General features: G+C 47.5%; 1 protein-coding gene across 2 annotated transcripts in view; it reads left to right on the plus strand.

Moving 5' to 3' along the window:
* Tbc1d22a (TBC1 domain family member 22A) overlaps positions 1-13,835 on the plus strand; it is a 291,146-nt gene that overhangs the window by 131,201 nt on the left and 146,110 nt on the right. For both annotated transcript variants that reach the window (XM_032919220.1, XM_032919227.1), the window contains exon 9: positions 8,878-8,987. In XM_032919220.1, coding sequence (XP_032775111.1) covers positions 8,878-8,987 — 110 coding nt within the window. The remainder of the gene's footprint in view (positions 1-8,877; positions 8,988-13,835) is intronic.

A 13,835-nucleotide genomic window follows, 5' to 3' on the forward strand; every position in this document is an offset into this window, starting at 1 on the left:
CTTATTCCTTGGACTGGGTAGGCACCATTTTAACTGAAATGAACCTCCCAGTGTGTGAGCAGTGTCTTATGGATCAGTTGGTTTCTCTTCATGGCTTTAGCTGGCTTCTTTCCTACAAAGCTGTTGGAGGGTGTTTTCTTTATTCTCTTGTGGCCTACTGCCATGTATTTCTTACCAAGAAATAACTCTTTGTAGATTATTGTTATGAGCCGTTGGCCTGTGATAAATGTGTTGGACTTTCCCTCTTACGAGCACTTAAGAGTTTACGTGATACAGTAGCCCTGTTTTTCCGCTGCCTTCCTGACCTGCCCCCAGGGCGTGCGTTTAAGCCACACAGCTTTCCCAGAGCCTGCTCTGCATTCTTGTTTGTAACAAGAGCGGTCCCCAAACAATCTACTGAGGTGAATTTTGTCCCAGTGGAAGACCCCGGTGTGGGGTGATTGAAACTGTTTTTTTGGGTGCTGACTGACCATGCGTTCAGGGTGAGCAGCCTGGGTCGCTGGTCTTCTGTTGGTCTTTATTTTCTCTGCTGCTTTATTCACAATGTGACCAGGTCTATTTTACTGATTGATGCGAAGACCAGCGGTTACTTTTGACTTAATTAGGTAGAGATAAATCAGTTTAGTGGACTGATTTATGATCAGTTTGTGTCCTCAGAAAGTTCATTTTCCATAGGTTCCCACTGCTGGAGGTGGGTGTCTGCACAGTCTCCTAATTGGAATACAGCTTCAGAAAGAAGATCTTAGCTGAAAGTCTGAGACGCCTTTCCTCATTAAGGAATAACCAGGGACCCAAATCTCCTAATACTACATTCAGGCCAGCATCCTGGGAGGTGCCAGAGTGCCGAGCCTGTTCTCAGCTGCACATCTTGTGGCTTCTGCTGTCCTGTGTCAGGAAGAACAGGGTTGGGGTTGAAACCCTCCTCTCTGAGACTAACCCCAGGGACATATAAGCACCCGGCTTTCCTGAGAAACTGTGCCTATAATTTTCAAAGGCAAACTCGGCCTCTTAACAACTGTAGCTTTTTGAGGCTTTTAAAATAGCCAAATTGTTCTCCATCATCTGAGAGAACTGAGTCTTCTTGAGGACAGGTGATGAGGGCGAGTTAAGGGGGCATGCTGGGAAGAATGGGGCATGCTGGGAAGAATGTTTGCTCCCTCCAACTAAAGTGAATCCCTTTTTACTGCAGTGTTGTTCGCGCTGTCATTGGCATACTCAAATGAGCGTTCTGACGCATGCCGTCAGTAGTAGTAGCCTGAGTGTTTTCTGTAGCTGAGAAACTGGGCTGGCGCCTAGTTCTCATTCCTCAAGGAGTAGTTTTTCTCATTATGTTTGTAATTAGTCATTCCTCCTAGACCACAAGCTCTTTGAAGGAAGTCTGTTTATTCCCTCGCCATGCATTTAATGAGCATCTGCTCTGTGCTGTGTGCCGCTGTAGGTGCTAGGGACACAGGTTGTGAGGTGCTCTTCTGTGTTGAGGGTAAGTGTCAGGAAGGCAGAGGTGGGAGGTAGAGCTTGTGGCATGTGCTGTGTGGGGCCTCTGCAGGCTATATTCTGTCCTTTGTGGTGGGGATTGTGACTATGGAATTGACCTGTCCCTGTGCAGTTGCCGACTGCAGTGGACCATATTCATTTGTGCTGCTGGGGGCATTGCCCAATGGCCCTTGCCTACCTCAGCGTTTCTGCAGCTTTCTCTGTCCTGTCCTATGGCCACCTCAGGCTGGCTTGGCCCTCAACTTTCAGTGTCTCTGTGATGGTAGGGATTTACATGGGACAGCCCAGAGCCAGTGCCCAGGCTCTGTGAGTCCGTCCCTCCCTCCGTCCCTCCCTCCGTCCCTCCCTCCGTCCCTCCCTCCCTCCCTTCCTTCCTTCCTTCCTTCCTTCCTTCCTTCCACCATGAACTTAGTATGGGCAGGCATCTACACTAGACAGACACCCCTACACTTCCATCTCTGTCTCATTTATTTTCTCCTGGGTCGGACGGTCGGTCGGTCTGTCTGTCTGTCTGTCTGTCTGTCTTTGTCTTTCTTTCTTTTTTTTTTTTTTTTCTTTTTTTTGGAGCTGGGGACCGAACCAGGGCCTTGCGCTTCCTAGGGTAAGCGCTCACCGCTGAGCTAAATCCCCAGCCCTCTTTCTTTCTTTCTGCCTGCCTGCCTGTCTGCCTTCCTTCCTTCCTTCCTTCCTTCCTTCCTTCCTTCCTTCCTTCCTTCCTTCCTTCCTTCCTTCCTTCCCTCCTTCCTTCCTTCTAAACTGGCAGACATCTGTACAATGAGCAGCCAATAAACACTGAATCCAGAGGGCAGTGAAGGAGCAGTTTCCTTTTTAGACATTAAAGATGCTCTTGTTTCACCCTCTCCCTTCCTATCCCGGTTTCTTGTTAGTACTTGAAGCTTTCGATAGAACCAGTTACTACTTCAGTGAGTAGTTTTTCTATGAACAAAAATGCTTACTCATAGTGGTGTTGTGAACCCAAGAGTCCAGGCACAGTAAGAAGGAAGAAAAGTGACATCACAGGCCCAGGAAGTGCCTTTCTTTCTGTGCTTGCATCCCCACCAGCATCCTTCATCACAGGCCCACCTTCTTCCTGAGTCTTGGTTTCCTGCTTGTGTGTTGATCAGGGTTCAGTAGGGCATAGAGGTGGATAGGGAGCGAACTGTGTTGCTGTGAGAAGGAAGTGCCCAGGACTCTCTCCCAGGCCACTGGACTGCTCGCTGGTCTTGGGTATGTGCCAGCTCACCCATCTCTCTCTGATCTTGTGGTTCTGGTCTGTTCACACCCCTCCCTCCAATTGTAGGTTTGTGCTGTGGCCCCACAGATGGTGGCTGAAGTTTTCAGCTTTGGAGTAGAGAGGAACGGTGGCTGTGTTTTTTTTCTATAACCTTGAATTGAACATTATTTATATTAGAATTAAATATTCCCACCGCAAAACCAATTTGATCACTGTGTTAGTTGTTTTTGCTGAACCAGAATTTTGTGAATTTATAGTCTGGAGTTGTGGCGCTACCCTCACCAAAGCAAGACCCTTTCTCCACAACAGAAACCAAATCTGCGTAATTAAGTGGTACAATCTCCATCACCGAAGTGTCAGGGTTTCAAATTTAAAGCTCCCAAGTTGGGAAATGTGAAGATTAGATCTATAGAGCAATTCCAGCTTGCTTATAAAGAACAGAATATTTTTGATTACCAGTTAAGCTCCTAATTATGTGAAGAGGTTTATTGCAGGGTTTGTGCAGCATAGGTGATTAGTGTCGTCATGACAACAGCCTCTCCCTCCTTCCTACCACCAGGAACTTGCTCTCTGCCAGGTGCTGGCTCTTTACTCTACAGCCTGGCATGCTAGACATCTGTACCAGTGTCGAAGGATCCTTTGGCAAGAGGGAAGACATATAAACTGGAGTCATTTTCCTCCTTTCCAGTCACCACTCTCTGTTACATGAATCGATATGAAAGAGATCCTAGCTCCACTCACTGCCTTAATATTACAAGGTAAAAGTCCAGTGCTCAGGTACCTCAGCCATTTCAAATCCTGACGTCGTCCCTGGAGGCCTCCTCATCCAGGAGCCCTTAACTTGGGATAATGTCATGGCACCAGTTCAGTCCTTTGCTTGAGTGACAGCCCATGTGCTGAACGTTTTACTGACAGTTTCTGCTCATTGAGTCCTACTTTCTAAAGTCGTAATTGTATAAGCTGGTTCAGTTATCTCTTTCAGGAGCTCCTCCACTGTTTCCTGGGCCAGAGGCTACAGTGCATCTGAGAGGCAGGTGACATGTAGAGGGAATGCCCAGGATTCATACCAGGCTAAAATTCCCTAGACCTTGTCCTGAGCGCATCACTTCCCCATAGGCTGCCACAGTGCCCTAATAGGCACCCTTGCACTAGGTGGGTTGAGTGTATGCAAACAGGCTTCTAGCACAAATCAGAGTAGAGACTCAGTGGTTAGCAAGTGGCAGGCAGCCCTCATCACTGCCTTGGTCTCCATTTTGAGCCTGTCTCACCTCCTACTCCTCTTTGTTTCTGGGTGTGGGAAGATTGGCAGAAATTTTCTTTCTTTGCTTCCCTAACATAGCCTTTTTATATTACAAAACAACAATTAAATACCTGTGCCTGCCTCCTGTCTAAGTCACTTAGATTGTTTCTTCTATCTGTCCACCCACCTCTCACCACCTATTTCCAGTCCCCTGTAGCTTTCTGTCTACACTCATATCTGCGCAGACTTTTGGAATGATTAGGACTTTCCCTCAGTGCTGTCCCCTCCCTATAGCACTGGACCTGTCTGTTGGACGCACTAGCATTCTTCACCTGGTTCTGCCCACAGGTCTGCAGGTGTCACGGTCATGCTGTCCTTAGCATCCCTGAGATGACCTGAGAGATGAGCTGTTGAGACGGCCCTAGCAGCAGTTCTCCTGTTCTCTGTGAAACTCTTCCGTTCTACCCCGGATCCTTCTGCCCAGCTCCCTGTATCCCCGTGAGCCAGGGGCCTCCTGGCGATGCCTGCAGTGTAAATGGGATTGTTGACCACATGATATTATTTTCAGATTGACTTTGTGCCTAGGAACATAGCAAACATTTTCAAAGCAGCTCATTTAACTCATCTCCCAAACCTTTACATGGTCTAAGAAATCAGCTCGCCTTGAATCTTATATCTGTGCTTCATTCTGTGACTTAGTGTTCCCTTGGGATCCTCTAGGGACTGCAGAGCTTGTGCCCTGGCTGCAGGAGACTCTTCTGCTTCCTCCAGATTCCCTGAGGTAACTTGTGCACCCCACTTAACATTCCGGCTGCTCTGAGGGTCCTTTGTTTCCAAGGTACAGGGCTCAGGATTCAGGTCCTGAGTGGAGAGAGAAGGTGTTGAGATTGTGGAAAAGAGAAGGCTGATACACTACAGAGCAGTGACCACACGCTTGTTTCCGGTCTAGTTTATACTTGAGGGGAAGAGCAGGAGCTAGACTCCTGCCATGTTTCAGATGAAAAAGACTTAATAATTTGTTCAAAAGTTGCCTGGAGAGTCCCTGAAGTACTCAGGCCTATCATGGGTGCCTGGGTAGATTCCTGAGCTAAGGTTGGCTATAAATGCCCTCTCTGAGTCCAGGGGCACACTGTGTGTCACCCACCTTCCACCACAGTTGCCACTTCTCCTACTCAGCGCATAGAGAAAACAGTGGTCACTGAACCCTTAAGGACAGCCTCGGCCCTGGCTGGCCCTGAGTTGGCTGGAACATTTTCACTTAGGCCCTGCTCCGCAGTTGGCTACTGCCCAGGTCAGCCTTCCCATCCCATCTTCACCTCACCGATGGTAGCTTTTCCTTCTGAAATGTGTTTCTTCCTCAGAACCCTAGGCTTGCTTGGGATTCCTCAATGCTGGTATTGTCTTTCTTATCTATCGTTTTAGCAGAAGCATTTTTCCCCCACTGACATGATGGCGACTCCTCCTCATGGTCATGGTAGGATGGCGGCAGCTGGGATGTGGGCTGGTTGTGGAGCTAGACTCTTCCGTATCAGTGCAAGCTCCCTAGCTCCCTGTCCCATTCCCTCCAGCTTGCCCTTTTGCCCCCTTCCCTAGGCAGACATACCCTTCTGATACATGCACACTCTGGAGGATGTATGGTTTGGAGTTAGATGATCTTGCCTGAGAGCACTCCCCAACCCTTTCCTTGTCTTCTGACTCGTAGAGTCACTAGGTCACCATATCCATTCCAGTAGACAGAAGGGGGTCATGTCAACTGCTCTTGCCTATGGTGTAGTCTAGGCCATGTCTCCCGGGATGGTCAGTGTCCTGTTCTTTTTGGGGGTGACCTGTCTGAGTGGTCTTGGCAGTCTGCACTGGATTCCAAATCTGTACCCAGGGTCTGGACCTTCCAAAGTGCCCCAGGTCTCCATCCTTGCCTGTCCACAGTGTATATGGCTACTGTAAGGGCGAGCCTATTTATTCCATTCTAACAGTGAGGGCAAGCATGATCCTCTTGGCGTTTAGAAGACAAATTGGCAGAGGGCTTCTTGGAGTTAAATGCCATTACTTCGTTACACTGAAGAGTAACAAATGACCTGCTGTGAGAAATGACACCCAGAATAGGCTGCTGACATTTCCTTGGATAAAATAATAGGCTGGCTAAACAGACTAAGAAATATTGAAGCTTCTGCTTGCCCCACACAGTGCCTGTTTTCTGCAGGTCCAGGCTGTGCTAGCCCGGCTGCTTCTGTGAACTGGAGGTCTGAGAGGGCCCTTCTTGGTGTTTACCTTTGATTATGCCTGAGGAAATGTTTCTGTGCTTGGAAGGCCCTTGAAAAGGGGTATGTCAATGGAAAACATCTCAGAAGATGTCCTCTGAACGTGGTTGTTGATTCAATGCCCTGAGACTGGAAAATAAAATCAGACTTGCTCCGAGGCTCACAGGATGGGAATCAATTCTGCTAAAGAGTTTTTCCCAGGGAGCAGGAAGAGACAATTCACACCCATGTGTGCATTCTTGATCTTCCCATTTCATTCAGTGGAAAGGGGGCACTGGGCTGGACTGGATGTGAGGCAGGCTGTGGTGCTCTCCCTGTAGTATCTATCACCTGAGAGAGGTGATAACTTCTGCTACTGCAACCCAAGGGACCAGGGAGAGAGCACCTTTCTCACAGAATCAGGGAACGGTGTATTCACTAAAGGGTGTGTTGAGATCAAATGCTGGCATTCCGAGATCAGACACTTTCCAGGAGTGGGTCTCCGAGGACTGACTATGAGGAAGGATTCTTCCATCCATGCAGGACTATATGAGTGTCACAAGACAACAAAGGAGGGTCAGATAGGTACCACAGCCATGTCTGTCAGTCTGACCTGTATCCAACGGAAGCGGGAGAGTTGGTGACCAGTTGTGGGTTGTGAATTCTTTGGGTCCAGTGTGACATGAGTGATGGTATCCTTCACACAGGGTCTTAGTGGCCACTGACCCTGGTTCTGGCTTTCTGCTACCTGGCTGTTCTGGCCCTTGAACATATGTTTTCCTTCAATTGGGGGGATCTTTGCCCATCCTGCCTATCTCTCTGCCCAGGCCTGGCCTGTAGTGATAGGTCCTATAAAGGTATCAGTCCAGCACCTGCTGTGACTTTCACCCCATAATCTAGACAATCTACTGTTTGCCAGCTGATAGGAAACAAGTCCTGCTCAGGCTCCAGCACACATGCACCCTGAAGGCCACAAGGAGGTTGCTCCTCCCCACAAGGCATCCAGAATAGGCATGGATGCAGACAGGAGTTGGTAGGTACTGCCAGGAACTGGGAAGAGGGTAGGAAGGGGTGACTCCCAAAGGGGACAGGGATTCTTACTGCGGTAAGGAAAATACCTTGGAGCTCATGGTGGAGATCTCACAAGCTCTTTCCCCAGACTTGCACATGTGTTTGCAGTATGTAGGTTTGGTGAAGGTCCTGCTTTTATGCATTCAAAGAGTAGATTTCATGGTATGAATTATTTCACATTTTAAAAAGAAAACCAAAGAAAACCCCCAACTTAAGCAGTGCCACAGAGAGAACCGGGGCACCAGCACCATTTCTTACAGACCAGTATCACTGGGGGTGAGGTGTGAGCTGGTGCCAAAGAGCTGGGTCCTGCTGGTTGTGTGTAGGATTGTCACCATTTCTAGGCTCTATAGGTCAGCACAAAGAGCCTGCCTGTCAGCCTGTACGCAGGGACTTTGATGTGACAACTCTTTCTCATTACCTTCCTGGTCTCTGTTATACAGAAAGAACCAGGAAGGCAGTGTGTTCATCCTTACGTGTGCCAGGAGCCGTGCAAGTGCTGGAGAGGAAGTCATCACTGAGGATGGTTAGAAAGCGGGTGGGCGTTGGCCCCAGGTCCTTTGTGGGGGACAGTTAGGAAGGTGTGATGGCTAAGGATGGTTGGGTGGCTGGAGGTCTGACCCAGGTCCCAGGTCCCTTGTGGGCTTCCTGAATCCCAGGCTGTTTGCTAACCTCTGCTGTGCTGTTGTTTCTCTGCATGCCATAGGCTGTCAGAGAACCTGACAATGGGAGCAGAGTTGTGGCAGGTCACCTGAGTGGGCATGTCTGAGATGCAGGGGGGTGATGGGAAAATGATAAGCTCTTGATAATTGTTAGCAGTGGTGTTAGCATTGCTGGGTTTGGTCTAGACTTTCAAAATGGATGTGGGCTAAAATGTTTTCTTCTTAAAGAACATTTTTAAAATAAAGATGCACATGTGTTTGCAAATAAAATGAAAATAAGAAAATGATAAAATGGGTGGTCAATCTCTAAACTGTTTATGAGCATTTTCCTGGTTAATAGTCCTTCTCGGGGTCCAAGATGAATTTGCTCAAATATCTGATGAACCATTTCAATTAGGCATCTGTTTTCTGTACTTTCAGAAGGAAATTATTTTGAACACCACTGTCTTCTCTGAAGCTCATCTGTGCCTCTGCCTTCTGGGGCATTAGATAGTAGCACAGAAATATTTACCCAGAGCAGTTTGGGAATCTCTACCTCAGAAACCGTATTCCAGAAGAATTATTACTGAATGAATTTGTAAACTTATTAGAAGCAGAGTTTTAAAAACTGATGGAGAAACTTTCAGTTCTGTTAGGGCTTAGCAATGTATGGTAGGTTTTCTCTTTCTAGAATATGAGCTATCTGAGAAGTAATAATTTATAATATATTAATTATGCTAATTAATCGGAATGGATTCAGAATATTAATTATCTGCAACTAATTAGGTATTAAAGTTGAGAACCATTAAGTGATGAGGTGTGGGTCTCATGAGCCATTTACTCAGCATGATCAAAATGTGGTAGAGGGAGGCTGGCATGCATGCGCATGGCCGGGTTCCCGGTTTGTTTATTTCATGTGGTTGATTGCTTCTTGTATCTTCCATACTTGGTTCTGCACAGACCAGGAGGATGTGGACAAGGTCGATGTCTCCAGCGTGCCTGCAGAGGTGCTTCGCAACATTGAGGCTGATACCTACTGGTGCATGAGCAAGCTGCTGGATGGCATTCAGGTGAGCTGGCAGCTTGGGAGGCTCGGGGGGCTCCGGACAACATGTCATAGCCTACTGGGAAGGCCACTGGGATACACTCTACTAGCTGGCTTCTGAGTTGAAGCTATCTACCTGAAAAAGCGGACAGCCTTTCCCTGTCTGGAGCAGCACATACTTGCCTCAGGGTCACAAGGCATGTGATAGGTCATACATGCTCCTGGTCTGGGAACAGTTATTGTGTCCTGCCAAGTATTACAATACTTGGTGTGTGGAGTTTGATCCCCATTCTCTGATCTCCCCATTGCTTCTGCCTGTATCCTCTAGCCTTTAGCAATACTGTGGGCACTGGTAAACTGGTAAAAAATCCTTGGCAAACTACTGGGTGCCTATTCCTTAAAGGGCATCATATCTAGGCAGTATCCCTTGACTGTACCTTCCTTCTAGGACTGTAAAGCAGTCCATAGTCCTCTTCTAGCTTTGATGGCATGACTCTGTATGCATGTGTCACTCCCACTGTGCCTGACCCATGGGGAGACTGTAGCTTTTATAGTCCTGAGTACCTGGGCATGATGGGGACATCATTGATCTCCGTAAGGAAGTTAGGGTTAGTGACTATGATGTTCACAGAAGAGCCCCATGACAGCTTGGTTTTATGTAAACAGTATTTGTGTGTGTTGAAACCTGCACAGAATGGGGACAGCGGCTGGATAACTTGTATAGCAGTGGCTGAAGTAGGCAAACCAACCCTCAGCTGCCCTGTGGAATGTTTGGCCCAGAATACCCTTCCTAAACACCTGCTTTATACCTGGCATTGTGTTCTGCTCTTGAGAAGGAGCATTGAGTAAGGCATGAGGCATACCTAGAGGACCACACTGTGGATTGTGGCCCAGATGTTTCTTTACTGTGTATGGAGGTGGCAAGTACAGGCTCCCAGGATTAATTATGTCTAAAAGAGATGCTGTAGGAGGACAAGGAGTTTTGTTGACAGAGGAGGGGAAGGGACTGAATTCCCAAGATTTTCTCTGGGAACCACTTGCAGAAGCCATGCAAAGAAAACCATGACCTGTGCTATGCCAGCCAGGGGAAAGTCTTGGTCTCCAGGGCATCAGGAAGCTAGCTGGGACACAGTTGTCCTCGTCTTTCTGAGTAGGTGTCTCAGCTCATCTATTGGACCTGAAGGTCAAATAATGCTTCATAAGGTGTTTGGCTTAGACCCTGAGGCTTAGTCTGAGTGGATCAGCCAAGTGGTATGTCAAGGAGACTTGGGTTTGCATTGCATACTGAGGCTGACGGGGAGAAATTGGCATCCCCTGTGTAACTGAGGAGCGGAAACCTCTTCGCTCTTGATGCAGATGGCCCTTGACTTATTTTGTTTCTTGTAAAGACAAATGTGCCCACTAGAGACTTGTTTGGGCCCAAGCATCAATTCATCACTTCCTGCCTTTTTAATGTTTTCATATTTACTCCCTCTTCAGGAACTTCAGGCCTTTCCCTGTTAGAGAAGGGATTGAACTGTAATGTAAAAGTTTATAAATTATCACTGTCGCTTTTCTGATTGTGAGTGATGGGGCTTGTGCCATTTAAATACAAGATTATGTGGCTTCTGTTTGTAAATAAGATGGCCGTACAACAGAATCAATGCTGGCCTTTCATTTTTCACCTGAGCTTTGTTGTCTGGCAAAGTGGTTTATTGACAGGGCTGAGAAGCAGAAGGCACCACAGTCCTCTGGTGCCTATGTTTATAGCACGTTCACAGCTCAGTGGGAGCTATCTGTCTTTCCCTCACATGGCTAGGATTGATTTCACAGGGGCCTCCTATGAGCCGACGTTGAACGTCCTCATTTCACCATTTGGAATTTGGGAGCTTGACTGGATTCCTGTGGCTCAGGCAATCCCGATAGCCTGGAGACTGCAAGGCTCTTCCATGCAAGAGCCAGTTTTGTTTTAGGTTAGCCCGTGAGGGTATGAGCTTGGTTACAATACAGACTTGAGTGGACCAGCAGCCTATTCCTAAAGGGCTTGCGTGGCCCTGTTCTTTACCAGTGTTGACTTTCCACTCCCATTCACACCTCTCTTTCCTCCATTATTTTTGTTCTGTTAGAGTGTTCTTCTCTGAATATCCATCTCCTTATGCCATGGTCTAGGTGGAAAGCCCTCAGAAAGCAGTCTTGTTTTGCTGAATGCAGATTCTCCTATCTGACCTTGACCTGTGTCTTTATTTCTTCAGGAAGGCTAGGTTGACTTATCCAATGTGTTAGGCATCCATACCACTTCCTGGGGGGCTTCCATGGAGTCATGGTTCCAAATTATGGACCAAACTAGGGTCACTGGCTTTGTGGTTAGTAGGCAGTGCCCTCAGGGATGAAAATGGGAGTTGGGTTTATCTCCTGCATGTGGGCATTGTGCCTTGTGTCAGATCCAAGGTCCTACCTGTACACCAGGTGGATGCTCAGAGAGAAAGGCCACTGCCCCAGGTTACACAGCCTGTGAAGGGACCCACATTTGGACCCCCATGGCTTCTGTGGCTTTTGCTTTGCTGAAGTAGATAAACTTGTCTTGCAGACAGGTTCTAAAGCAGTGGTGTGACCCTTCCTAATACTGTGACCCTTTAATACACTTCCTCATGTTGTGTTGATCCCCAACCACAAAATTATTTTCCTTGCTACTTTGTAAGTGTAATTTTGCTATAAATGGTAATATAAATAGTTTTGGAGATAGAGGTTTACCAAAGGAGTTTTGACCCACACTTCCTGCCTTGGAAGTGTGAAGAGAAGAACTGGCCTTGCCCTGGGAGATCTGGGTGGCAGGGTGTGCAGAGCAGAGCTGCCTATGCCCATGTGTTTCAGTGCACAGATTCACCATGTTGATTAGACAGTCACCAGTCACATCCCTTAGCATCATTTCTTCCTCAGAGTAGTGAACCATAATCTTCCAAAACTCAAATTCTTTCTTGGAAGTTCAAACGTTATTATTGGTAACAACCACTATCTGTTATCTGAAGTTGTAGAGGAACTGTTCATTTTGGGGAAAATAACTGGTAAGGTCCCACATTGCATAGCCAGCTTATCTGTGGAAGTGGAGAGGGCATCCTGTGTAGTTCACAGCTGCAGGAGCTGTGTGGCGCTTTCCTGGAGGGTAGCTTAGCTGTCTCCATATACAGGGCTTAGCTTGCCCTCCATCCTGCCTCAAAACGTTGGAAGAGGTGCTTCTTCCAGACAGAGCTTGAGTACTCCCAGTAGTAAAATTAGACTTAATTAAAAATCTTTTTTGAGACAAGGTCTGCCTGTGTAGCCTTGGCTGTTCTGGAACTCTTGTAGACCAAGACAGCCTTGAACTGATAGTAGTCCGCCTCTGCATCCTGTGTGCTCGGATTAAAAGTGCGAGCAACCACCACCCAGGTAGATTTAAGTTTACTGTAGCAGTTAGATTCCTACTTCATGAGGGCGCTCTTCAGTGGGGCTGCCTTTGGATTGAAGTCCCAGAGCTTTGGGACTGCACTGACCACCAGCAAGGCTTGGTGCTGCTGCCCAGATTGTTGCTCACCTGCTGGTGTCTACTCACTCATGCTGTGTGTTTCAGTACAAATGTCAGCACAGTGGATTTGTGTCCCCGTATTGTTTTAAAACCAGCTTTGTTCTAACAGACAACTTGAAAGGGTCTCAGGAACCCCAACAGTTGACTGGCTGGTCATCGAAGACTCTGAATGAGACTCATGCTTTCTTAATCTAGGCACATGGCAGTCTCGTGAGCCCAGAGAAAGTACAGAGTGATCTGGATCAGAGTCCTGGCAGAGAGGACCAGGGGATGAGAAAATAAAGAAGATAGGAACGTTTGGGATCAGGTGATCTTGCACAAACTGAGGGCTTATTCCAAGCCTACTTATTAGGAAGCACATCATCTTATATACTGTGTGCAGGGGGAAAATGGGACTGAATCAGTAGAAAGCTATCATACAATGGCATGGAAGCTAATCAAGCAGTGTTGCACAAGGAGAACACAGGATATCTCAAGTTCCTCATAGACGGAGCTCACAGCAGCCTTGGGACTGACAGCCACAGTCCTTAAGGGGATAAGAGTTGAGTTTCGGTATCTGAAGTTGCAGGTCCTCCAAGACCCTAGCCCCAAGCTATTACTGACTGGCCTTGCCAAGCATGCTCCTGGTGTTAGAGTAAGAACTATATATTTTTCTCTATACACCAGGGCCTTAGGAAATACTCCCAACAACAGAGCAGACAGGGAGCCTGTGTGGTAGGAAGATCCAGTATCACTGTTGACAGGAATGGGAGCCCTAGTACATTGACTGGAGGGAGTATGATATGCCTAGGTTTAACTAAAATGTTAAATTAAAACGTGAAGGGAGGAGGCACAGTCTGCAACCAGAATACAACTCTGAAGACTTTGAGCAAACTAACTGGAACTTTTGGCAGCTAGAATTCCAGTCATTATATCCTGCAACCCAGTAGACACAGCCGAGGAGAGGGTTAGTGGACTTAAGGGGTCTGAGGAGAAGGGGTGGAGCGAACCCAGAGGAGAGAATGGCTGGAGGGAAGATAGCAGTAGGAAGATGACGACTGAGAAGTTTGGACTTGTGCTTTGTTTGTTTTATTTGTGAAGTTACAGTGTGGGTACCACACTCACCTTAGCCTTGGAATCTTGACCCTTGTTGCTTAGAGTCCATAAATAAAGATGAATCGGGGGTGGGGGGGGGACGACAAAGTGCAAACCATATAGATGTGAGGTGGGAGGTGCGGAACGCAGCTATGAGGGACACGCAGAGGGAGGGTAGGTGGTGACTACAGACTAGAGATGGAGATGGAGGTAGGTAAGAAACAGCCCCAGAAACAGCAGAGGCTGGAGAAAGCGGGAAGA

Source organism: Rattus rattus, chromosome 1 (genome assembly GCF_011064425.1).
Source record: "Rattus rattus isolate New Zealand chromosome 1, Rrattus_CSIRO_v1, whole genome shotgun sequence".
Lineage (NCBI taxonomy): Eukaryota > Metazoa > Chordata > Mammalia > Rodentia > Muridae > Rattus > Rattus rattus.